The 27,776-nt window shown below is 38.6% G+C and overlaps 2 protein-coding genes across 4 annotated transcripts in view; both read left to right on the plus strand.

Annotated features, from left to right (window-relative positions):
* LOC115220508 (DIS3-like exonuclease 1) overlaps nt 1-11,517 on the plus strand; it is a 47,083-nt gene extending 35,566 nt beyond the window's left edge. The window contains exon 25 of one of the 2 annotated variants that reach the window (XR_005002437.1): nt 11,495-11,517. The gene's annotated coding sequence lies outside the window, so the exon portion shown is untranslated. Of the gene's footprint in view, nt 1-11,490 lie in introns of both variants that reach the window. The other variant, XR_005002436.1, reaches the window with a different exon arrangement.
* LOC115220593 (angiogenic factor with G patch and FHA domains 1) lies at nt 3,615-26,874 on the plus strand. Of its 2 annotated transcripts, none has more exons than XM_036509884.1 (14): nt 3,615-4,258; nt 5,410-5,581; nt 7,365-7,602; nt 9,745-9,809; nt 11,718-11,942; nt 13,985-14,212; nt 15,156-15,438; nt 17,672-17,826; nt 18,940-19,041; nt 19,731-19,887; nt 20,931-21,010; nt 21,441-21,574; nt 21,953-22,052; nt 26,590-26,874. In XM_036509884.1, exons 1-14 carry the CDS (start codon nt 4,188-4,190, stop codon nt 26,797-26,799), a joined length of 2,220 nt encoding a protein of 739 aa, XP_036365777.1. In that variant the 5' UTR covers nt 3,615-4,187; the 3' UTR covers nt 26,800-26,874. The 2 variants fall into 2 exon arrangements, with proteins under 2 accessions (XP_036365777.1, XP_036365778.1); XM_036509885.1 differs by lacking the exon at nt 3,615-4,258 and adding an exon at nt 4,295-4,517 and having other exon boundaries at nt 5,410-5,593.
* The last annotated feature ends 902 nt before the right edge of the window (nt 26,875-27,776 follow it).

Raw genomic sequence — 27,776 nt, forward strand, 5'->3', positions numbered from 1 at the left:
GTGTTCTTACAACTGCAAGTCCGCTGCCCTAACCACTGGGCCATTGAGCCTCCACCGCTGTTGTTGGAGTGGTTGGCATTAGGAAGGGCATCAAGCCAAAGAAACCATGCCAATCAGATTGCAACCTGGTGCTGCTCTCCAGCTTACCAGTTTTCAGTCACACTGTCCAACCCATGGCAGTAAGGAAAGCGGACATTAAATGATGATGATGTTGTTTAACCCCAGGTTAACCCTGATTGAGCAACCCTATAATCAAATGTGTTCAAGTCTTGACCATCTTGCCTTTTTACTGACATTATGTCACTCAGCCTTTTTTTTAATGTATTAAAGAGAGATCTGAAGAAAATTTGGCTGCTATTTCTAGTATATGAAACATACATTTGCTCATTTACATAAATGAAGAAAGTAAAGATGTCTGCATTTTGGACTGAAACAACAAATTTCAATGGCAATATAACCTGACCTGCATAAATTATTAATTTTATCTTACTTCATTGTTTTAATTAACATTCTTAATTCATTACTTGCGATAGCAATGGAAGCAGTATTAGTTCAAAATGGCATTCTGCCTATCTTACTTAATGTGGATATACTGCAGTAAACTGCAGTATTCGTCTCAAGAAAGTATCTCTTATATACCTATAAGGATAAAAATCACAAAAATATATCAGTAGCATAGAAAAAGCATCCAGCATTGGTGGCAGAATCGCAAAACCTCGATTATTGCTTCTATGAGCATCATCAGGAGTGGGTAACCACAAGCGACTGTATACTTATACTAATTTAGCCTCTACTGATATAGAAAAATGGTGATTAACAAATCACTCATGTTGCAATTAGTTGGCTGACTGGGTAAAAATCAATTATTAGCAGCGGAAGCAGTGTAATCTAAATTTTCCTAAACATTTGGCTGCTAGTGGATCCTTGCTTCTGATGATGCTCAAGAAAGCAGAAATCTAGATTTAACACAACTTCATCTGCCACTGATATCCTGACGATACAAATGAAGATGCAAGAAGAGAAATCTTTTAGATATTACCAATACTTTTAACTATTCCCTTTGGAGTGAACCAAAGAAAGCTAAAGATAAACCTTCACTATCCAAAGGAACAAATACTCTTTTACTTGTTTTAGTTATTTGACTGCAGTCATGCTGGAGCACCGCCTTTTAGTTGAGCAAATCGACCCCTGGACTCATTCTTTGGAAGCCTGGTACTCATTCTATCGGGGTCTTTTGCCGAACCGCTTAGTTACGGGGACGTAAACACACCACCACCATCGGTTGTCAAACGATGTTTGGGGGACAAACACAGACATACAAACATATACACACACATACATACATACACACATATATATATATACGACGGGCTTCTTTCAGTTTTCGTCTGCCAAATCTACTCACAAGGCTTTGGTCGGCCTGAGGTTATATTGTAGATGGGTTAGGGTTAGGATTATATAGTAGAAGTTATATAGAAGAGGTTATATAGTAGAAGACACATGCAGAAGGTGCCACGCATGTGGTTGGTAAGCAAGCTACTTACCACGCAGCCACTCCTGCGCCTACTGATATATCAACCCATCGTCTAATAAATGTCTTTTCATCAATGGTCACAAAAGACATGTCTGTACGCAATGTCAAATATGATTTTGCCTTGCATTTAACTGAGAGAAGACAGAAATGTAACAATTGGCATAAAAAGTTGCAAACCATCACCTGGGCTTAAAAGTCATTCTTGCTTTTCAGGCATTCTTTCGATATGAGTCCCATTTACATCACGTGTATTTGTTTACATTTGAAGAAGATCGTCACTTTCCGTAAAATTTTAATTCTTTTATATATGTGGCTGTGTGGTAAGCAGCTTGCTTACCAACCACATGGTTCCGGGTTCAGTCCCACTGCGTGGCACCTTGGGCAAGTGTCTTCTACTATAGCCTCGGGCCGACCAAAGCCTTGTGAGTGGATTTGGTAGACGGAAACTGAGAGAAGCCCGCCGTATATATGTATATATATAAATATAAATATATATATATATATATATATATATATATATATATATACTTACATAAGGCCAACGAGTATACGGACGCCGCTATATATAAATATGTAGAAAAATACAAACTGGGACAAGAACGTAAAACATTAGAAGACGATACAAAAAACACGGACGGGACATTCGAAGCCTTCAATCTTCAGTCAAGAACCGGATCATCCTATCAATTTCGTCTGGGTCCGGTTCTTGGACTGAAGATTGAAGGCTTCGAATGTCCCGTCCGTGTTTTTTGTTTCGTCTTCTAATGTTTTACGTTCTTGTCCCAGTTTGTATTTTTCTACATATTTATATATATATATTTATGTGCGTGTATGTTTGTGTGTCTGTGTTTGTCCCCCTAGCATTGCTTGACAACCGATGCTGGTGTGTTTATGTCCCTGTCACTTAGTGGTTCGGCAAAAAGAGACCGATAGAATAAGTACTGGGCTTACAAGGAATAAGTACCAGGGTCGAGTTGCTCGATTAAAGGCGGTGTTCCAGCATGACCGCAGTCAAATGACTGAAACAAGTAAAAGAATAAGAGGATGTGGGGTTAGGGGTGGGGGGGGGGGAAGGTATCTTTTATCTTCAGAAATGTAAATAAACCCACGTGGGTTTATAAAGTGACGGTTATGTTACTAGGACCGAATGATCGCCGATGTTTGTTTTCAGTTTCCGTCAACCAAATCCATTCACAAGGGTTTGCCCAAACACACTTGCCTAAGGTGGTGTGCGTTGGGACTTAAACCGAATGATCGTTAACAGAACTTCTTTAACTACCCAACTTGTGTGTACGTTTGACATTGAAATATTTAATAAATGTATGCAGTATTCAGAACCATATTTTCGTTCCAAGCTCGCAAATTACCGAATAAATAATTCCATTAGGAATCTAAGCGCAACTAAAATACGAAAAAACAAAAATAAATAAATTGGTTTATTTATCTTTAAAATATTTAATCATAACATTAAATTATAGTTTCATCTTCGAGTAATATATATCTAAATATATTTTAAACAAATATGAAGCGCAATAAGATAATTAAACTAAACAATCAAAACTATTAATTGATTATAATGTACTTTGCTAATAATCTGCGAGACTGTGGCTTAGTATGTTATAGTCAGCTTTACAATGTTTCCTTATATAAACTCGAACTCAGAAATGGGCTGATGTGAGTTGCTTCTTTGCTTTTGTTGGTCTTTCACTTAATTAGAATAATAAGAATAACCGTAACGACAATAAGGCTTTGAATAATAGCGCTTAGCCCCTCCCTCTCTTGTGTCTTTGGTTGATGTCTATATTTTCATCAATTCAGTTGTGAAAATATAAAAATAACTGGAAACAAAACAATATAAACACATATATAGAATGTTGTGTCTGGGGAGAGTCATTCTCTTTTAGTGCCTTATAATTTAACACACTCACCGGTAAAATTTCCACTTATTTCTTATTTAAATAATAAAATAAAAAGAAGTGGAAGTTTTACCGGTGAGTGTGTTAAATAATAAGGCACCAAAAGAGAATGACTCTCCCCAGACACAACAGAATATGCTTCAACACACGAACTCATATAAAGAATCTCGCAAACCAAATCCAAACCTGAAACATATATAGAAGTTTAAGGAAAATATACTTGTGTTGACGTTGTTCTTTGTTTTTGAATCTTAACGTGAGTGAATTAAAATATCCTGCAGCATGGAATCGAAACCAGCACCTCAGACCCTTACCTCTCTGACTTTTCTTTGTTAAGAATAAAGTAAAGCTTGTGGAGAAGAGTTTATTGCAGTCGATCAAAGTAAAACGTTGACATTTCGGTATTTATAGACTGCAAACGGATGCGCTATTTTCCACATTTTTCCCGTCATTTTACCTCTCAAGTTCAGATCTCACTCGGAGCAACTTTGTTTTTTTAATTTTTATTTTTCAGAGCAGGTAAAATAAATGCCGGTCATGTACTATAGTCGATCTTATGGACTGTTTCTCAAGGTGGGATGTGAGTTGTTCAAGAATGGGCTGTAAGCAAAGTGACAAGTGAATAAAGCTTATAACTTTGTACGTTAGGTGTATGTTTCTTTTGAAAATCGAAGTTGCGTGCTGGACAGAAATGATTCTCAAACACTAGTCTAATCGATTCCATTCTCTGAAATTTGATGTCTTATATATTGGGACCGTCCGACAAGGTTTTTGCCGTATTGCATCCTGCCCATTCCAAGTTGAAGTGGTAACCAAATTTTGCTTCCCTCTCTTAAATGATGTAACTAACGTAAGGTGGATCGTTTAGTGGCTAAGGTATTCAGATCACGATCGTAAGGTCGCAAGTTCAATTCCTGCCAGCACTTTGTGTTCTCCAGCAAGACGCTTTATTTCGCATTGTTCCAGTCCAGTCCCCTGGCAAAAAGGACTTGTACCTATAATTCTTAAGGGGCAACCTGGTGACATTTGGTGCGTTGCACTGAATCTTCCTGAGAGCTACATTAAAGGTATGTGTACCTGTGGTGATCTCAGCCACTTGCATGTTAATTTCACGAGCAGGCTGTTCTGTTGATCAAATCAACTGGAACAGTTGTAACTGACGGAGCACTCAGCCAGCCTAATGTAAAACTTTATGCTTGAAAAAGATGCAGCAGGGTGGTCAGAGTAAGAGCACTTTCGATCACAGGTCTGTTACGTCTTGGCAGACACGGGGTTAAACAACATCAGCAAAAGTGATCACAAATATTACAGTTCTATATTTAAGAGATGAGGAATTATGTACAACCAAATGCATACCCTCCATCAGACACCTACCATATTCTGAGCGCCTTGTTTCCCTGGGCATGGATTCACTGAAGCTCCGGCGTCTGGCGACGGACTTGGTAAACACCCACAAAGTTATCAACCACCTCACCAACAACAACACTGAACCCCTTTTTGATCTCCATGTGTCTAACACACGTGGACATGCCTACAAAGTCAGAAAACAACACAGCTCCCATGACTTTCGGAAACATTTCTTCACGCTCAGAGTTGCTGAAGCATGGAATAAACTGCCTGCGTCAGTTGTTGACTGCCATGACACTGCATCCTTTAAGGCCCTCATGCTTTCCGAAATCCGTCGAAACTACACCTGATTATATATACACTTTAGATGAGTTGTAGTGCACCTGAGCACTGTACACAATGTTTATTATTATTATTATTATTATTTACATATGACCTCATCTTGATTGTTGTTAACACAACGTTTCGGTTGATATACTCTCCAGCCTTCTTCAGGTGTCTTGGGGAAATTTCAAACCTGGGTGCTCATTCCTAAGCTTAGGGGTTAGCCACATTTAAGTGGCAAATATACTTCACGATATAATAAATTTATTTTTGATTTTATTTTTGCAGGAAATCGAAAGAATCTACCAACATAGCTAATCATATAATGATGTCTGAAGACAGTGGAATAATTTCTATGAGTGGTAAATCACTTACCTGTTGTAACTGCAATTGCCACCTAACGAATTTGGTTGAGCTTAAGTCTCCAAATAATGAATCTGAAATTAATCAAAATCCCCAGGTATGCATTAAGGTATATGGCAATGTCTTTATTTTCTCTGATTTCCATCCTCCTCCTTTTACATGTGCTTTTTTTGTGTGCATGGGTTGAACAAGTCTTCTCCAGCTGGGTGCGTTTGCCACTTGCTTAACTGCTATTTTTTGTCATCTCCTTCATAAGGTTCAACATTCTCAATTCAACTTTTGCCACTTCTGCCCATGTCTTCAGAGACTTCCTTTGTCCTAGTTTCCTTCCTTCCTCTTCTGTATCCAACTGTCATCTTCCATGCACATCATCATTTCTAGTTCAATATTTTTATATAAGGCGGCGAGCTGGCAGAAACGTTAGCATGCCGGCGAAATGCGTAGCCGTATTTCGTCTGCCGTTACGTTCTGGGTTCAAATTCCGCCGAGGTCGACTTTGCCTTTCATCCTCTCGGGGTTAATAAATTAAGTACCAGTTACACACTGGGGTCAATATAATCTACTTAATCCATTTGTCTGTCCTTGTTTGTCCTCTCTGTGTTTAGCCCCTTGTGGGTAGTAAAGAAATAGGTATTTTGTCTGTCTTTATGTTCTGAGTTCAAGTTCTGCTGAGGTTGACTTTGCCTTTCATCCTTTCGGAGTTGATAAATTAAGTCCCAGTTGCATACTGGGGGTCAATCTAATCGACTGGTCTCCTCCTCCAAAATTTTTGGCCTTGTGCCTAGAGGAGAAAAGACTATTTTTAATTACTATATAGTGTTCTTCTCATCTCTAGTTTTTTCACTCAGCTGATACACACACACACACATGCACGCAAGCATGCATGTGTGTGCCCAAGCACACACACACATCTTTGTCTCTTTCTAACTAGCATTGATTACAATTGCCATTCAGTTCCTGACAAACTCACTGGCAAAACAATAATTATGACTGTTCAGTCAAGAAGCTTGATCTGCTACCATGTGGTTTCCAGTTCATTTCTACTGCGTCGCACCTTGCCTCAAGCCTGACAGACAATGTGTAAGCCTGTTGGTGTGCTAACACAGAGCTTATAAAGTATTTTGCCTGGATTAATACCCCACTCACTAATAACTGTGTTATATATATATATATATATATACATACAAAATTTAGAGGAATGACCACTAATAGTGGACAGCTTGTATGCTAGATATAGACGTCAAACTCGCCATTTACCACGAAGAATGTGTTCTCAAGAAAAAATTCAGCAAAAACCAGTGTTGGTTTGTTTACATTACTGCAACTTAGTGGTTTGGCAAATGAGACCTGTAGATTAAGTACCAGACTTTAAAATAAGTACTGGAGTTAATTTGTTCAGCTAAACCCTTTCAGTTAGTGCCCCAGTATGGCCACAGTCCAGTGATCAAAAGAAAACATGAGTAACTGATGATTTGTCAACAATGAGGATCCAGTTATTTAATCAAGTGAAGTCACCAATCACTGAATTAACATATAAGTGGTTGAGTATCCCACAAACATGCAAACCTTTTATTCTAAGGCTGACTCAGTGTGGGATAAATTGCACTTTCAGATTATGGGTACACTCTATGTGATGGGCCTCCAAACAGTTTTCATTTACCCAGTTTCATTGATGAGGCTTGGATTGACCTGAAGAATATGGTAAATAACATTGGCCCAAGATTCCACACTGTAGGACTGAACTTTGAATGTTGTGATTCTAAAGCAAACTCCTTAACCATTTGACCATGCCACACACACTCATGCATACACATACACACACACACAAATGCACCCACGTATAACAATAATTTTTATATTTCTGTTTCCAAAACATTTAGGTGCCGGCATCTGATTCTAGCATGGAAAGTATCATGAAAGAGAATGCTGATTTAAAAGTGGCTCTGGAAGATGCTTGGGAAAAACATGCAAGATTACTTTACAAGCAGAAAATGATGCGCAAAGAATTTGATCTGTTGGAGGCAGAACTTTATAATTATCGCAATAAAAATGTTGCACACCATCAAAGCAAATGTGATATATCCACACAAACAGCCTTAGACACAAACTTCAGTTCTGGTAGGTTTACATTTCTAACTGTTTAATACGCATGTGCACACACACACATTTCTGCTCTCTTGTTATCTCTCTCTCTTCTTCTCCCCCTCTCTCTCTCTGGCTGGGTAACCATGTACCTCCTCTACAGCAAAACACTTGTTACTGTCTCTCTGCCACGCTGTAACCATTTGTCTTCTGACACAATATCACCTCCTCCTTTGCCCCCTTCTTTCTCAAAGATTCCTTGTCTTTCTACGGCTAGATAGCTTTCCTGTCTCCAACCAATTTACAGAGTGTAATATTTGCATTTTATCATGGCACCAGCACCAGAGGGGTTGTCATGTCCTAGAAAAGATAAAGAGCCTTCTCATCTCTATGTTGTTTCTGCTCAATTACCAACCATTTTACTGCATGTGCTTCATGCATTTTATCATGTCACTTGTACTAATGAGTTTGGTATCTATCCTGTAAGACTAAAGAGTCCTCATTATTCTCATGTGATTATTCACTCAATAGTGTCCACAAAGGTGAACAGAACAGTGAGCTATGACAAAAGGAGAAAATAGTTACCCTTAGCAAAGTACTTCTCCTACAGTTGTCTCACTAGGAAGATGACATCAGTAGTACTTCTTCCCTGTACAAAGTCACAGTTCATCTTGTCCAGGTTGATTCTCTTCCTAATCAACTCAGTTATAATATTTTTCCAAAACTTTCATAACTTGGTTCAGCAAATTGATTCTCTGTAATTTCCTTTCTTTAGTGCATCTCTTACTCTTGTAACAACTGATGCTGCTTTATGCAATGTCAGTCATTTGATAAGACACCTTCCTGTTCAACTTGGTTGATTGCACAAGTAACTAATCCATACCCTACTCAGCCAATTATTTTTAACCCTTTAGCATTCAGATTACTTTTCAAATGGCACGTAAAAAGCACTATCCGAACGTGATTGATGCCAGGCTCACCTGACTGGCTCCTGTGCCAGTGGCATGTAAAAAAGCACCCACTACACTCTTGGAGTGGTTGACATTAGGAAGGACATCAGGCTGTAGAAACATTGCCAGATCAGATCAGAGCCTGGTGCAGCCGCTGGCTTTCCAGACCTCAGTCAAACTGTCCAACCCATGCCAGCATGGAAAACGGATGTTAAACGATAATGATGATGATGAATGTTTATTTATTTGCATTGTTTTGAATAGATCATGCACTGTTTCATAGCTTTGGGATTTTGAATGATTTTCATTTTTTAAATAGATTTGTGAAACCAAGTTAAATTGTAGTTGTGGCCGATGCCAGTGTCACATGACTGGCACTGGTGCTGGTTGTACATAAAAAGCGTATATATAGAAAGGTGGTGAGCTGGCAGAAACGTTAGTACGCCGGGCGAAATGTTTAGCGGTATTTCATCTGCCATTACGTTGCGAGTTCAAATTCCGCCGAGGTCGACTTTGCCTTTCATTCTTTCGGGGTCGATAAATTAAGTTCCAGTTACACACTGGGGTTGATATAATCGACTTCATCCATCTGTCTGTCCTTGTTTGTCCCCTCTATGTTTAGCCCCTTGTGGGTAATAAAGAAATAGGTATATAAAAAGCACCTATTTCACTCTTGGAGTGGTTGGCATTAGGAAGGGCATCCAGCCATAGTAACAATGCCAAATCAGATTGGAACCTGGTGCAGCTCTCCAGCTTACCATTTTCAGTCAAATCGTCCAACCCATGCTAGCATGGAAAATGGACGTTAAATGATACTAAATAATAATGACGATGATGTTGAGTTGGTGTGAGAGGCTGGAACAGAAAACAGGTAGACTATTTTGGCCAGATATGGCTGGTTTAAATCTTAAAGGGCTAAACATCACAACAGCAATTTCAGATAAACCAGTAGCTTTCCTTTACATCCTTAATTGCTATGTCTGTCATACTACTGTCAACTTGAGTCACAGATCCTTGGTCTGGGCTTACTCTAGGAAGATCATCTTTCACCCCTGCATTCTTTTCATCTAACACCCTTTCATAACAGCACTTCAGAGCACTCTATTACATGCACACTTCTCCCCTACAGTGTTTCGGTTTTCTTTGGTACACTGCCTTGCAGTCTAGCTCTTCTAACATTTCAAAATGCAAAGAACAAAAGATAACAAAATATTTTTTGAATTTGTAGATGCAGATTCCATAGAGGAAAATGATGGCAAAGATCGTCCTTTGCCTGATTGGATTACTATGAAGGTAAAAAAGATTCCTTATCCTTCTCCTCCCCACCTCATCATCATCATCACACCACCACTATCATTGCGACAACCATCACTATCTCCATCATCATCATCATCATCATCAAAGCAGTAAGCTGGCAAAATTGCTAGCGTGCTGGACAAAAAGGCTTGATGGCATTTCAGACATCTTTACATTTTGAGTTCAAATTCTACTGAGGTTGACTTTCTCTCTCAGAATAAGTACCACTGAAGTACTGGAGTTGATGTATTTGACTTACGCAGCTCCTTCAAAATTTCAAACCTTGTGCCTAGGGTAGAAAGGATTATTATTGTTATGATGATTATTATTATTATTATTATTATTATTATTATTATTATTATTACTATTGAGTGAGAGAGCAGTGCATGACATTAAAGTGACCATATATGAAACCCAGGATACCCATAATGACCATATGTCTGGTAAGGGTACATCAAGCACATAAATCACAACCGTATGTGCACACAATGGTGATTGCATATCAAGATAGATAGTGCATACCTTGCAGGTGGGGCCCAGTTAGAATTTTCTTCAAGTTCAGTAGCCTGACCCACTCAAAAAGTCCTTAAATAAAGGTTAAGGATGTTGAACAAAACACTCATGTTTCCAGAGGTGAATTATCCAAACCCCAAAGAATTCCTCTCAGCACATGGCTATGATATTCCCCAGCTACTTCTGCTTGTGATCAGAGATGCACATATCTCAGCCACTAAGGGACATGCTCAACTGGTTAAGATCAAACAACTGACAAGCAAATCTCTGGTATTGAGCAGAATATTTGATGTAGCCCATCTTTTATACCAAGAGAAAGCATGTACATGATAACACTTCCAATCAGTTAAGATCAGAAGCCATAAAAGCCAATGTCTGTACTGCATCAGGGTGTTTATTATTATTGAGTGAGAGAGCAGTACATGCCATCAAAGTGACACTGGGGTAAAATATACAAAGTCCAGTATATCCATCATGACTACCCATCCAATAAGGGTACACTAGGCACATACATCGCAACTATATGTCTGCAATATAGTGATCTCATATCAAGATAAACAGCACATGACCTTGCCAGTGGGGCCCATTTAGAATTTTTACCAAGTCAAGTAGCCCATTCCACTCAAAAGGACCCTGAGTAAGGGTTGTTTAAGGATGTTGAACAAAACACCTATGTTTTTCCAAAGGTGAGCTATTCAAACCCCAAAGAATTCCTCTCAAACATGGTTATGATGCTCCTCCAGTACTTCTACTCATGATCAGAGTTGCACATATTGTCAGCCACTAAGGGACATGCTCAATTGGTTAAGGTCAAACAACTGACTAGCAAATCTGTGGTATTGAGCGGAGGCTGCTCTACAAGGTCACTTAATCTGCTAGAAATAATAGCTAAATCTCATACATTGCATCCCACATCTAATTGAAGAGTCATCAAAATGTCAAATTGAATGCTTCATGGTATCTGTTATGGCTGTCTGCATTCTGAGTTCAAATCCTACAGATGTCATCTTTGCCTTTCATCCTTTTATAGTCACTAAATAAGTATCAGTTGCTAAGCATCCATTGAGTGCATTTGTATGATTGTGTGTATATGTGTGTCTGCATGTGTGAGTGTGTTTGTATGATTGTGCATGATTATGTATGTGTACCTATAGGATTATGTATTTGTGTGTGTGTGTGTATGTGTGTGCGTGTGTCTGCATGTAAGAATCGATGACCACTTTGATGATATGTTGGGCCTCTGACTGTTAGTCTCTTATTTTCCATCTGTCATTTGATTTCCCTACTTCAAAATATTGCATTGTATTGTATTCCTTGAACAAGACAATCAACTCTACCTGACTATCACTTCACAAAACCCACTAAATTTTTTGTTACATTTATCAATTTTAGCCAGAATCTCAGTCTGTTGCTGAAAGTGTGAAAGATGTAGCAGAGATGATGGTGATAGAACTTGATATGGAGAAAGAGAAGACTTTAGATGGTGATTCCAATCTTGCCACAGGATCGAGTATGGAGAATCCCCCAGTCGATTGTTTTAGTTCTGACTCACCGTTTGTCTATGATTCTTCTTCTGGAATGTACTATGACCACACCAGTGGTTATTATTATGATGCTGTAAGTATTCTAATTGCATTTATAATTTTCCCTTATTTTCAAGATGGTGCAACTGCAGAGACTGGGCAGTGTCAGACAAAACATCTAATTACATACAGGCATTGTTTTAGTTCACATTGATTTTAATTGGAGTTAACATCAACTCTGGGAAGGAATTACAACCGTGTTTTGTGGTCTGCTACCACAACAGCTCCTTTATAGGATCCAGTTAGCTCAACACATCATCAGGAGGAACCACGTCCGGTTTCGGCCCCTACTCCTCTACTGTTTTGACGTGGCGCCCCGCTTCCTTTCGGAGGTGTCTTCAGCTCTGGTGTTGGGTGCATGTCTTCTTTCTTCTGTTCCCTGAAAAAAGAAGAAAGAAGACATGTACCCAACATCAGGGCTACAACACTTTTTTCTGTTATTTGCTGTAGTTTTGTGATTAAAATCATTGATACATTGCAAGAATTGAATGTTTGTAAGACTGGATATATTTCAAGCTAAGCCAAACTGAGATCAAATTCTACAGAAAGTGATTTTCAAAAGCATAATATAACAGATGAGGTTAACAATTCAAAACATTTCTTCTTCAATGTTTATCTCAGAAACATTGGCGTAGAATTCAAAGTGGATTGGTGGATTGATTTAAATGTATTTATTTCTGTCCCTCTTCAATAAAGTACATTAATGCCTAATTGTATTTATTACCAATTGTGACTGCCCATCTTTATAAACTATCTACTTATTATTGGGTTGTCCGGAAAGTTCATGCCGATTTTTAAAGGAAAGAAAAAGGTCAATAAATACTTGACTTGCCATTACATTTTTAATCAACCAAATATGAACCATTTTGTTGCACAATGCGTCTCCATCTTTCCTCTAACTTGAAAATACCCTCTTCCCAGAATTGAGGTGGTTTCATGGCAAAGAATTCATCAAGGTATCTTTTTACATCATCCAAGGAATTGAAATTTTTACCATTAAGACTATTCTGCAGAGACCTGAATAAGTGGAAATCCGAAGGAGCAATATCTGGTGAATATGGAGAGTGGGGTAACACATCCCTGCCGAGCTGCAGCAATTTTTGTCTGGTTCCCAAAGCATTAAGTGCCGAAACTTTCTTATCTTCCATTTTAAAGGGCTACAGAATTAACATGGGTTATAGGAACATAAACCTTCTTCCACGAAAAGATAGCTTAAACTGTGCTCTAAATGGAGGTGTAGTCAAATCCTATTTTATGGACTCAACCATGTTCTAAAAAGTCAAAAGGTAAGCTACTATAAATCGGCACAAACTTTCCGGACAACCCAATACTATATAAAGATGCCTGTTGGTCACTGTTGACCATGCAACTGCACATTTATGCCCAAAAACATGGTTGAAATCCTTTTTGGGAAGACCAGCACTTGGCCCTACCCTCTCTCTGTTACTGATGTTTGTCTAAATAAAAGGCTACCAATTTGGGCCTATACAGTTTGGAATTAGTGTTAGAACACTAAAGACTCACAACAGACACTGCAAAGCATCTTGACTTCTCTGTTAAAGTTCTGCTGATTCACTGCCTGAGATGGGTACTTTTTTTTTAACCCTGAAAAGATGAAAGATAAAACTAACTTTGATGGGATTTTAACTCAAGGAGCAGAGTGTTAAAACAAATAGCACATAAGGTATTCCATCCATGACTCACTCTAATAACTCTACCATTTCACCTCCATTTATGACCACCTATCATTATTTCCAGTCTCCATATCTTATTTTGTGTAGAATGCATATTTCTGCCCATCTTTCCACACTGACCAAATCAGGCTGAATATGTGCAGCTTACATTTCCTTGTGGCTAAAATCTCTTTTTCAAACTGATGTCCTAGGAATGGTATTTTTGTGGATAGAAATCCGTCAATGAAGTTCCTAAAAATGAATAAACTCTGTGTGAAGTGCTTTGGGTTGGATGTTAAAAAAAAACACAAAAGGCTAAAAAAAAAAAAAACTCCTATATTTAAGAAGTTGATGTTATCAGATTTTGGTGACAAAAATTGTTTGTTTATTTTGCTTCATTCAGAATTCCACATTATATTACGATCCACGTACGGGGACATACTTCTATTACAACTACACAACCAACGAGTATAAGTTCCATTCTAAAGTTGATTCCACAACCTCTGAGAACATCGATGAATGTGAGTCTCATTTGAGTGACTCTTCTTTGAAGAGTAAGACAGAAGATTCCAGTGAGTTAGAGGAAGGAGAGATCAAAGAACACAAGAAAAAGAAATCAAAGAAAAAATTTGTAAATATATTCTATGATTTTATTTCTTTTACCTTTTAATAACTGAAGACCGAGTTGTTAATGTATCAAACAATGTATGTTGTTATATTGTTGCAGTCCACTTAACTTGGGCCATCTAGTTATGAGATAGGCATTATGATATATATATATATATATATATATACACACCTACCAAAAGCCATCTCTACTCATTTCTTCAAATATATATATGTATATATGTGTGTGTACATGTGTGTATGTTGTATGTATGAAAACATCATCAACAATATAGTTATTACTTAATTAACTGTAGCTATTGAATTAATTTGATTGAATGTGACAAGGAAATCATTTCCTCAAGTACAAGTTTAGAGATGTGTTAACTAAATCAGCATTGCAGTTAAAAAAAAAACAATTTTCCATGACCGTAGCTAGTACTGGCCCTCGTGCCGGGGGCATGTAAAAGCACCCACTACCCTCTCGGAGTGGTTGGTGTTAGGAAGAGCATCCAGCTGTAGAAACTCTGCCAAATCAAGATTGGTTCACCAGTCATTCAGTCAAATCATCCAACCCATGCTAGCATGGAAAGTGGGTGTTAAACGATGATGATGGTGATAATGGCTGTGTGGTTAAGAAGCTCACTTTGCATCCATGTGATTTTAGGTTCAGTCCCACTGTGCAGCATCTTGGGCAAGTATCTTTTAATATAATCCTGTATGGAAGTCCATTGTATATGTGTGTGTGTGTGTTTGTCCCAACCAGTACCTGAAAACTGGTGTTTGTTATTAGCCCCTGTAACTTAGGGATTTGGCAATAAAGACCAATAGAATAAGTGTCAGGCTTAAAAAATAAGCACTGGGATCCCTTTGCTCAACTAAAAATTCTTTTAGGTGGTGCTCCAGTATGCCCACAGTGAAATGACTGAAATGATAAAAAGAAAATCCCTTTTTCTCTCCTTAATCAGAAAAAGAAGCAGAAACACAGCCACAAGCACAGTTCTGACCTTCCAGTTGATCAACAATGGGAAAGTCGCAGCACAAACCTGCTTTCAGCAGAGGACAATACAAACACAGGTACAGAATTCAATCCCGAAGGCTGTCATTTGACAGCTGCTACTGTTTCCTATGGCATAAGCCCTCCACAAAGTTTATCTGAGAAAGATGAAGCTGACTATCTCGCATGCCAAGAACTTTATGCTCAGTCGTCAAAACCAATAGAACCCGAACAGTTTTACTTCAAGAAATCAGGTACAGTTACTGGCCATCTTCTACAATTGCTCTCTCTTCTATTCACTCTGTTGGTCATGTTGCCCTCAATGAACAGGGATGGCATAGAGGGGTGAGGACCCTTTTGTTTTGCAGGGGTAAAAGGTAGCTTCACTAGTGTTGTACTTACTTGTACTTGTGGCAACATTCATCCTGGGCGGGTTGAGTCGGCTTCTTCTACCGGAAGAAGTTTCGTGGGAATATGTGGATTTCACAAGCGGTCCCCAACAATCCTGCATGCAGAGACATCCTGTTTGCCACAGATTGTCCGCAGACACATAACAGAATGACTGAGGAGCTGCTGGTTGCCGAAACAGACACTCCGAAGATTTTCCTAATACCACTCGGTGTCAGACCAATCTGCCTTGGGTGGCCCTACCAGGAACCGAAGTTCCCGACGTCATAGCACTGACACTACCCGTTGGCAGCGTCCCCACCAAGGTGAGGAGGGGATGAACTTTAGGGACGCAACTAGTGTTGGCACCAAAATAAAATGCATCTTGTATATTCTGTTGAGTGGTTTCTGAATGTCTGGAGGCAAAATAGAATCAAGATATGCCACTACTTGTGGATCTGATTCCTCTTAGACCCAATTTTTCTTTCAATTCATTTGTACTCCATTATCTAACCATAAAACCATTATACAAGTAGCAGAGTATGCTTGTTTCATTTCTTTCCATTCTTTGCCCCTTGTTTCCCATTCACAGCCCCTGTTTCACTCTCATGCAATATTGCTCCTTATACATACAACCTTTGGATCTTTTCGGTTTGAACGGCAGTTTTTAACATAATTTCTAGGTAACTAAACACTTTTAAACTTCGTATACTGGTAGAATGTGTTTATAAAATATCTTTTTCTCTTGGCTTTATTGAGAAAATTCTATAGTTTGTAATATATTTGTTGTGTTTTTTATTCAATCTCTGCAATTCCAACCAATCAATGACCGTCTATTGAGGGGAAAACATTCTGTGCCGTATGAATATGTCCCTCGTTTAAGAAACAGATTGGGTTTATTTACATTTGTGAAGAAAAAAAGATACCCTTCCCCACCACCCCTAACCCTAACCCTAACAAACTCTAACCCTAAAACAGATTGAAATGCAATAGATCGATACTCGGGTCATAATTATGGGTGACTTTCATATGACACCGCTAGAAAAAACTGCCGTTCAAACCGAAAAGATCCCAACCTTTTCTTCACTCAAAGAAAGAATCACTCTGTTTCCAGTTGAGATAATAATTCTCTGAACTTTTCCTACCTTGTTCTTACTTTAGCAGCTCTTTTAAAGTATCCACTCCATTGCTTAATAAGGTCACTTAATTAAGGGAAACTATTAACTACTTCTATAGTACATTCCAAATATTTTAACTAATGTATTTCATAGGCGCTCTTATTGTTAACTGCTTCTGTGCAACTGTTGCATACAAAATATTCTCTGTCGACCGATCTTTGATCCCATTATACCTCTTGCGCACCCTTGCTCTCTCTCGCTCTCTCTCTCTCTCTCTCTCTCTCTTGTTCTACTCTACCATCCCATTTATACTCTGATCCCCATTCCTTGTGAGTATGCCCTAGCACTTTGCCACCATCTCTCTCCCGCGCTCTCTTGCATTCTCGCTCTCTTCCACTCTCTTTTCCTCTTGCTCTCTCCTTCTAACTGGTTAACCATGTATCTCGTCTACAGCAACACACCTATTACTGTCCTCATTCTTGATCTCTCTCTCCCTCTCTCACAACATATCTCCTCTACAGTAAGACACCTGTTTCTGTCTCTCTGTTACACTCTAACCTTTTATCGTCTGGCACAAGGTCACTTTCTCCAATGCCCTCTCAAAGGATCTTTATCTTGCAAGTTACTTGGTGACCTTGCTAGCGCTGATGTCACTGAAATAAAACTCTCACTCCACTCTGTGGGGTAGTTGGTAGGGAGGGCATCCAGCTGCAAAAACCATGTCAAAACAGACACTGAAGCCTGGTGCAGTCTTCTGGTTAGCCAGCTCCTGTCAAGTCATTCAACCCATGCCCGCATGCAAAGTGGACGTTAGATAATGATGAAATTATTAGCTTTACTGAATACTAAACATCATCACTCTCTCAATGGCAATAATAATGTTCCTGTCTTCTTTTCTGCTAACTAAAACTTTTGCTCATTAAAATTTACTTTTTGATCATTAATTATTTTAATTACTTTTGTTGTTTTAATTACATTGCAGATCCCTGTGATTTGTGGCCAGCTTGTGTTCGATTAATTGTGACAAAATCTAGTTATTTAAAAATTGGTAAACTCTTCCTTGTCACATACACGGGGGCTTCCATTGGTCAACGAGACAAAGATTTAATACAAATTATGGACTCTGGCAAACCAGGAGTAAGTTGCTTATTTGTTTGTTTAGCCCCAAGTCAGTCCTTATAAAGTATGATCAAGTATGATCAAAGGCATTCTAGCCATGACCATCTTGTCCATTTTCCTGCAATATGTACCTTACACTTTTCAATGTATTCTTTTAGTACAGTAATTTCGAGTTTGAGAGTGATTTAGCTGCTATTACTTGCATATTGAGTTACCATGCAGAGGCTGTTCATGTGCAGCTGTGGTTTAGTTTTTAACAATAACAGACAAAACATTTAAAAAACCTGATTTCTTTTTTCTGTAAGTGTATGGCAGAATTGAGAGCACCAAGCAAAATATCTTGTGACATTTGGTTATGTTCCACTACACTGAGTTCCAATTGAACTGGTTTAACACCCCACCCTCCCACTCCAACTGACCCATGGCTGCCTTTAGCAGAGTCCACTTCTTGTCACTCATAAAAAAAAATTAAAGTACATGCAATCACATTGAGGCCAGAGAGAGGTGTTGTGACCACACAAGTGTTCGTTGACCAGACAAAGCTGCAGTGACCTCATAGCGATTTTTGTTACCATAGTGACCAGGCAGAGATGTAGTGACCAGATAGATGTTCATTGATTATACAGAAATTCAGTGACTTTAATGACTACAAAGGTTAGTGACCACATTGAGGTTCACTGACCCCATAGTAGTTTAATGACCACAATGACCCCTTTGAAGTGTAGAGACCACAGTGACCAGAGAGGGATGTTACGGAGGCACATGGCCTAGTGATTAGAGCAGTGGACTCACGGTCGAGGGATCGCGGGTTCAAATCTCAGTGTGTTTATGAGTGAAACACCTAAGCTCCACGCGGCTCCAGCAGAAGGTAATGGCGAACTTCTGCTGACTCTTTCGCCACAACTTTCTCTCACTCTTTCCTCCTGCATCTTGCAGCTCACCTGTGACGGACCGGCGTCCCGTCCAGGTGGGGAACCTATACGCCAAGAAACCGGGAAACCGGCCCTTATGAGACATGCTTGGTTATAATACAAGTATGTGTGAGCGTGTGTCCATGCACATTTATTTTTTGTTATTTTTATCATGTTTTATTTTGTTCATTTTATTCTTTGTGTTCTTTTGCTTTTGTAGTTGTTTGCTAAAATTTCATTTAATGAAAAGAACCAAAATTATGCTGTGATAAGTTATTCTAAGCAGATTGGACCATTTGTGAATAGTAATGAAGTTCTTCAGGTATTAGTTCTTCACATATTATATACGTATATACGTGTGTTTGTGTGTGTGAGTTTGTGCTTCACATTCTTTTGTGAAACTTTAAAAAAACAACCCTATGACCTGAAGCTGACACACCTAAATAGACCCGCCTGGTTACAAAGGTCTACATGCATGAAGATATTCTGACAACAAAAAAACATACAAAACAAATGAACGAACAATATATATGTGTATATACATATATATATATATATATATTATATATATATATATATATATATATATATATGTATGTATATATATATGTATGTATGTATAATATATATATATATATGTATGTATATATATATATATATATGTATGTATGTATGTATGTATATATATATATATATATATAATATATATATATATATATGCAATAAAGGGTGGAATATAATTAATTTATACATATATATGCATTACCATAATTATTTTTTTACTGTCTATGTTTTATACATACACACACATTTGTATGTGTGTATTTATATATATATACATGTAAAATTTCTATGAAAATTAAAATTTATCTTATATAGTGGCGTTTTCAAACTTCTTTTATATATATATATAATATATATATATATATATATAGAGAGAGAGAGAGAAAGAGATTTAGTTTCTTGTATCATCTCATATTGGCATTTTACAGTATTTGTTGGTATTTGTAGGGAGAGAGTCCTGTCCCACTACAACACGAAGACACCTTGACCGTGGGAGGTACGACCATGGCAGTCCACATCCACCCTGGTTCTGAGACTTGCAATGATTGTGAACCAGGCCTGGTTCAAGCTAAATATGACTCACAATCAAAAACCTGTCAGCCTGGTAAGTCAAATAAGTTGAACTGTTTGTTGTTGTTTGGGTCCAGCTTGACTCTGATGAAACTGATGTGGTCAAAAGTATTCCAGCTGTCACTGACCACCCCAACTCTCCCACTATTTTTTCATCAGACATAGTGTATCTAGGACTATATATTTAAATGTATCCCCCAATTTTTTTAGACAGCAAGCTTTCATTCAAGAGAGATTTGGGGCTGATAAATTAAATACCAGTGGAACACTGGGATCGATGTAAGTGACTAGTCCCCTTCCCCTGAATTTCAGTCCTTGTGCTTTTAGTGGAATGGATTATTATTATTATTATTATTGAGTGAGAGAGCAGTTCATGCCATCAAAGTGACACTGGGGTAAAATATATGAAGCCCAATATACCCATCATGACTACCCGTCTGATAAGGGTACACCAGGCACATGCATCACAACCATATGTGCGCGACATGGTGATCTCATATCAAGGTAAACAGCGCATGACCTTGCAGGTGGAGCCCAGTTAGAATTTTCTTCAGGTCGAGTAGCCCATCCCGCTCAAAACGTCCCTGAATAAGGGTTGTTTAAGGATGTTGAAAGAACCACCCATGTTTCCAAATGTGAATTATTCAAACCCCAAAGAATCCCTCTCAACACATGGCTATGATGCTCCCCCACTACTTCTTGTGATCAGAGATGCACATATTGTCAGCCACTAAGGGACATGCTCAACTGGTTATGGTCCACCAACTGACAAGCAAATCTGTGGTATTATTATTATTATTGTTATTAGGGCAGCAAGCTGGCAGATTCGTTGGCACGCCAGACCAAATACTTAGTTGTTTTGTCTGTCATTACATTCTGAGTTCAAACACCACCGGGGTTGACTTTGCCTTTCAACCTTTCAGGGTTGATGATATAAATACCAGTTGTGAACTGGGGTCAATGTAATCAACTTACTCCCTCTCTCAAAATTGCTGGCCATGTGCCAAAATTTTAAGCCAGTATTTTATTTTGTTTGTTTATTTGGTTTTATTTATTTGTTGATATTTCCTTGTTTAGAAATCCTTCCTTCTGAAAAATCCAAGCGAGACAAACACCGTCAGCAACTGAAAGAGATTAAAAAGAAATATGGCTTAAAGGTAACTGCAATCGGCACCAAGATTATTACCACCACCACCACCACCACACCCACCACCACTACCATCTCTACTATCATCATTACTATCACCGCCTATATGACCATCACCACAAACATCATCACCATCACCACCACCTCCAACACCACCACCACACCCACCACCACTACCATCACTACTATCATCATTACTATCACCGCCTATATGACCATCACCACAAACACCATCACCACCACACCCACCACCACTACACCCACCACCACTACCATCACTACTATCATTATTACCATCATTACTATCACTGCCTACATGGCCATCACCACCACCACCTCCAACACCACCATCACCATCACCACCATCATCATCATCATCATCATCTATATTATCTGTGGTTATTTATAACGTGCATGTTTTGATATTTTCCATTACAAAGGATTCGGCGTATGTCAGCAATGTTGAGGCCCTGAAAAACCCCAATTATTCTGATAAAGCTTCGATCAGACGTAAAACAGTTGGCAGCAGCAACCCCTACATCGAGAACACAGCAAAAGCAGCATCAGTTAATGAGTAAGGCATTCTAATTATACCATATCCTCTTTATCCTTTGATTAACCATACCCTCTGTGACACGTATTGAGCACTCCTATCTCAAGATATAATACCAACAAAATTCACTCTAGCACACTCTTAAATAGAAACAAAAAAAATTACACTCACATATGCATGCACTCATATATGTTCTTAATTGTCAATAAAAACGCACAGTTTTGAATATCAACTAATGCATACATCCCAACATATAAATGTCTATATTCATAGTCATACATAAATATTGAGGTATACAGACACATACATACACACACCCAGAGATTCTTGCAAATATTATGTATGTAATATTTCATGATTAAAAAGTTCTCCCCTAATTCTTTTTTAAAAATTTTTCAGAGAGATTCCATCAGAAAATAAAGGAAGGAAGATGCTGGAAAAATTAGGCTGGAATCCAGGAGAATGTTTAGGCAAATCAAGCCAAAATATAACAGAACCCGTAAGTATATATCTAGTGATAGGATTTGTCTATGGGACAACATTTTTGGATAAGTGCAGGTTATGAATAGATTTATGTCTTTATGCATTTAATCTAAGGCATTTTTCAGCAATTTGGTATTAAATGAAAATATTAATACATTAGGCACAGGAGTGGCTGTGTGGTAAGTAGCTTGCTTGCCAACCACATCGTTCTGGGTTCTGTCCCACTGCATGGCACCTTGGGCAAATGTCTTCTACTATAGCTTCGAGCTGACCAAAACCTTGTGAGTGGATTTGATAGACAGAAACTGAAAGAAGCCTGTCGTATATGTGTATATATATATATATATATGTATATATATATATATATATATCTGTGTGTATATGTGTTTGTTCCCCCAACATCGCTTGACAACCAATGCTGGTGTGTTTAGGTCCCTGTAGCTTAGCGGTTTGGCAAAAGGGACCAATAGAATAAGTACTAGACTTACAAAGAATAAGTCCTGGGGTCGATTTGATTCGACTAAAGGCGGTGCTCCACATGGCTGCAATTAAATGACTGAAACAAGTAAAAGAGTCTTCTGCTATTTTTGCTGCTCATAAGAAGGAGAGATAAACCAACCCTATTGAATTAATACATAGCAATTAACTTACTGGTTCAAACTTTGTCTCAAGGATGAAGAAGACTTTTATAGGACTTCATTTTGCTGTGAGGATAAATACATACGAATATGACTATATATATTTATTTAAAGATAAACCCTTATGAAAATGAACAATTCTTTTAAGAAATTTGAAAATTCAAATGGGTGAAGGACGCAAATCTGCGAATCAGCAAATTTTCTCTTCTTTTGTTGTTGTTTTGCATAGAAGACTTCTTAGTTGTTGCTACTGTTGTTGTTGTTGTTGTTGTTAAGCAACAAGACAGGTAAGGGTGATTAAGTGGTGGTCTAGGGCTTAGGAGCGGGAGACCCCAGACGTCGGAAAAAAAAAACTTTGGTTATCTTGTTGTAGTCGGGAGCTCTTCGTTGATGCCTAATACAACTGGGAGGCGACCCTCAAAGTCGCTGGAAATGGAAATCTCCAGGTCCAAATTCTTGGACGGCTGCTGCTGCTGCTGCTGTACACAAAGGGATGGCTTTTGTTGGAACCCTGCCTTTTGGTGAAAGTTGTTCTTGCTGTTATTCCTTCAATCATAAAAGAGTAGTGGAACCTTTCCCTCTTTTTTTTATGTCAAGGTAACTGAAACAAATTCTTTGTGATGAACCAACCCCAAAATGTTAGAATTCCCCTCTCTTCACAACGCACGAACATATTTAGTTTTGCAAACTTTTTTACACAATTAAGAGTTATGTACCTTGCTCAGTAACACAAGAATACAATGCAGTTTGAACCCTCAACGATGTGGTTGGTAGCTCAGCTCCTTAACTCTGCAGCTATTGTTCTTCTGTGGTGAGTAAAACTGGGAATTGTTTTGCTGGATCTCAGAAAACTACAAAATTTGTCAAGTTTAAAATCAAATCACTAACATCACATATGGCTCTATGTGCAGCCACTGGTGTGTGTGGCCCAGTGTGACCACAGCCGTGTGCACTCAAGTGTCTTGTAAGTGAATCTGTTTGAGAAACACTGTAAAAAGCCTGATGTGTGTGTGTAGGTCTCAGTGGATGAGCGCGTGTGTGTGTGTGTGTATATATATACATATATGTGTGTGTATATATAAATATATATATATGCATATATATATATATATATATAATTTACAAGAAATTATGTATAAATTTTACCTTAAAAGGCATTTTTGATATGCTGGCCATTGATAAAATTTTTTTTTGCGAAAAAGATTTTATCCTATATCATTATATATATATATATATATATATATATATATTTACGTGCCGGTGGCACATAAAAGGCACCAACCAATTGTGGCCATTGCCAGCAGCCTCCTCTGGCCCCTGTGCTGGTGGCATGTAAAAAGCACCCACTATACTCACGGAGTGGTTGGCATTAGGAAGGGCATACAGCTGTAGAAACACTGCCAGATCAGACTGTAGTCTGGTACAGCCTCCTGGCTTCCCAAACCCTGGTCAAACTGTCCAACCTATGCTAGCATGGAAAACGGACATTTAACAATGATAATGATGATGATGATATATTCATATATATATATATATATATATATACCGGAGTAAACACATAAATGTGAAACAAGTTGGAAAAAAGAGTACTCAAATACCAGTGGTAGAGTAATATGCTTTATTTAAAGCAGCAGAAAATTCAACAAAACCTGTTACTCTGAGTTTCGCGTTGCCGTTCATCGGACAGTTTTTGCTAGAAAAAACTGTCCGATGAACGGCAACGCGAAACTCAGAGTAACAGGTTTTGTTGAATTTTCTGCTGCTTTAAATAAAGTATATATATATATTTATATTTATATAGGGTTAACCACTAAAAATTTGCTTAATCTTTTTGTTCATTCCCTTACTTGTAATCAGTGCTAAAGGAGTGCATGATGTAGTTTTAGAGTAATTTTGACTTCCATTTCTAGCATATATATTTATATAATTATATGTATATATATATATTTTACTTGTTTCAGTCATTAGACTGTTGGCATGCTGGGACCTTGAAGTACTTTAGCTGAATGAATAGACTCAAATACTTATTTTTTTAAAGTACTGGTACTTATTCTATCAGTATTTTTTGCTGAACCTCTAAGTTATGGGGATGTGAACACATCACCATCTGTTGTCAAAGGATGGTGGAGACCAACACAAAGACACACACACACATATGCATATATATTTATATATATACTGGCACTTGTGCCCGTGCTAGTAGGGTGCCAAGAGCACCATCCGAGCGTGATTGTTGCCAGAGCAGCCAACTGGCATCCGTGTCAGTGGCACGTAAAAGGGCACCATTCGAGCGTGCTTGTTACCAAAGTCGCCTTACTGGCACCTGTGCTGGCGGCATGTGTAAAAGGATTCGAGCGAGGTCGTTGCCAGTACCGCCTGACTGGCACGTAAAAAGCACCCACTACACTATCAGAGTGGTTGGCGTTAGGAAGGGCATCCAGCTGTAGAAATTCTGCCAAATCAAGATTGTAACCTGGTGCAACCATCTGATTCGCCAGCCTTCAGTCAAAATCGTCCAACCCATGCTAGCATGGAAAGCGGACGTTAAACAATGATGATGATGATATATATATATATATATATATATATATATATATATATTGTTACGGGTTTAATTAGTGCAGTGTTTCTGACCCACATAGGAATAATGGCACCATCATGTCTGGTGAAAATGTGACGGGTTCTTTGTCTAATGGAGGACTGATGGGTTTTGGAATGACCTGTGACCTCGTGTGGTTGATAAGAGGGTCAGTGAGAAGTGAAAGAAAAGGGACAGATTAAGGGCTGAGAGCAAATAGAGATAGAGTATAAGCAGTAAGGGACGGATGGAGAGGCTAGGAGTCTGGCAGGCGATAGAGATAGGCAGTAAGGAATGAGATAGCAAATAGAAAGGCTATAAGAGGGAGATGAGGGAGTGGAAGCGAGGACAGAGAGGAAGTGAGGTCTTGGCAGTCGTTGAGCGGTCGTCGAGGAACACAGACGGATCTTGGAGTCGCTGGCCGGTCCTCGAAGAAGACAGTCGGATCCTGGAAGTCAGAGCGAGTAGATGGAATCTTAGAAGTGTTGGAATCTTAGCGAGCAAGCTGGGATGCGAGAAAGCTTGGCGGCACAGAAGGGATATGTACAGAGGATTTAGCAGTATTGAGAGGAATGGGACACTGGCGATTCAATTAGGAATTAAGGTATGTGTTTGTGCATTGATACGTGTCACGATGTATTGAACAGTGGAAAGAACAGTCAAGGACTTGTCGATATGTCGATTATCGAGTTGTGGTATTTATGTTCAGAATTGAGTAAAGGACTTGTTGATGTGACTTTATCTGTGATGTTTAGAAAGAGACTTTAAAGAACTTTTGTCTTCGGACGTGAACTTTGAACTGTACTCTTGAATTGCTGTTGTATTATGCTTTGATCTGTTGTATGATGTATTGAGTAGTCACGTGCATGTCTTCCTTTAAATGTCTGCCTTAAATGTATTTGATGTGTAGCAATTGATTGTCATATAAACTGTTGTTTTAATATAAGCCAGTGTCTCTGTTGCCTTGCCTCTCTTTGGGTTGTATCTCGGGTTGTGCCTCTGTATCTCTGTGCTGCTGAGGTTGTTGTTGTTGCAGTATCTCTCCTCTCTCTCCTCCTCTTTGGGTTCCGTGGCGAACTAGTGGGCCATTCGGGCGAGCGACAACGGGGGATTCCGTAACAACATATATACGAAAGGCTTCTTTCAGTTTCTGTCTTCTAGATCCACTCAAATCTCAATGCTTTAATAGAAGACACTTGCTCAAGTTGCCATGCAGTAGGACTGAACCTGGGATGATGTGGTTTAGAAACAAACGTCTTACTGCACAGCCATACCTGCATCTCCGTGTGTGTATGTGTCTGTTTGTCTGCATGTATCCATATTTTCTTTATTTCCAGATCACTGCCCAGCTAAGGACTGACCAACACGCTGGTTTAGGGATGGACTGCCAGGCATCAATCAGCACTTCACAGAAATACAAAAACTGGATGAATGCAAGAATCCGTTTTGAAAGGATCGAGAAAGGGAAAAAGGGGGACAAACTGGACACAAAACTCTCCAAGTCCCATAAAATGTGGGTCCAGGGAAAAACATTAGAACCATCTTGAATAAAGTTTTTAAAAAAATTTAAATTTCATAGCAAAAAACAAAACAAAAAAGAAATAAAAGACTTTTTTTATATCTATTTTGGTTGATTGTTCTTGAAATATAGCGATCTATTCAAAACTCAAGGATACACACCATTTTTATATATATATATAGTCAATTCAAGGTTGTTTATGGAAGACCAGCAGTCGCCCATGCATACCAGCCTCCCCACTCCATGCCATTGATGTTATCCAAGGGAAAGGCAAAGGGGCTGATTCAGCTTGGCACCAGTGATGTCGCAACTCATTTCTACAGCTGAGTTAACTGAAGCAACGCAGCTCGGTCCAGCATTTGAGCCCACAACCTCACGATTGTAAGCTCGACGCTCTAACCACTGAGTCATATATATATATGGAGTGAAAGAGAAAGAAAAAGAGAATAAATTTAAATTAATCGACTTCTTTAAGCTGCACTTAAGCTACTAAATACTCTTCCCTTGGGTGAAACCCTCGTGGCATCAAACACCGCTAGGGACCTTGGAGTATTTGTCATCAGCAACTTAAGCAGGAATGCCAACATAAACAACAAAGCAGATGTGGTCCGCAAGGCGTGCTCCGGGATCCTCAGGACTTTTCGGCCCCTTAAGACGTTCCTACCACTATCCTTCTCTTCTCCATTTTCGTCCGTCCTCTCCTTGAATACTGTTGTCCGCTGTGGTCTTTCTACATGAAAAATAATATAAAAATACAAAAACGAAACACACACCACACATTCGAGAAGAAACTGAATGACCTGTGCTTTTTGAAAGACATCCCTTACAATACTTATTCAATATAGAGCTATAGATACTCCCTTGTAATTCTGCTTTTGAGAAGCACTGAACTAGTGACTAACTCGTTTTATACATGTATGTGTATATGTACATGGATGTGTATGTAAGGATATATATCGATATGTATGTGTGTGTGTGTGTGTAAGTATGTATGTATGTACATAA

This window comes from Octopus sinensis, linkage group LG16 (genome assembly GCF_006345805.1).
Source record: "Octopus sinensis linkage group LG16, ASM634580v1, whole genome shotgun sequence".
NCBI lineage: Eukaryota > Metazoa > Mollusca > Cephalopoda > Octopoda > Octopodidae > Octopus > Octopus sinensis.

Excerpts from the sequence above, each read along its gene's own strand:
- LOC115220593 (XM_036509884.1), top strand. The coding sequence starts at position 4,188 with ATGTCTTATATATTGGGACCGTCCGACAAGGTTTTTGCCGTATTGCAT. Across the intron at positions 4,259-5,409 it reads GCCCATTCCAAGTTGAAGTG|GAAATCGAAAGAATCTACCA; the intron begins GTAACCAAATTT and ends TTATTTTTGCAG. Across the intron at positions 21,575-21,952 it reads AAAGCAGCATCAGTTAATGA|AGAGATTCCATCAGAAAATA; the intron begins GTAAGGCATTCT and ends AAAATTTTTCAG.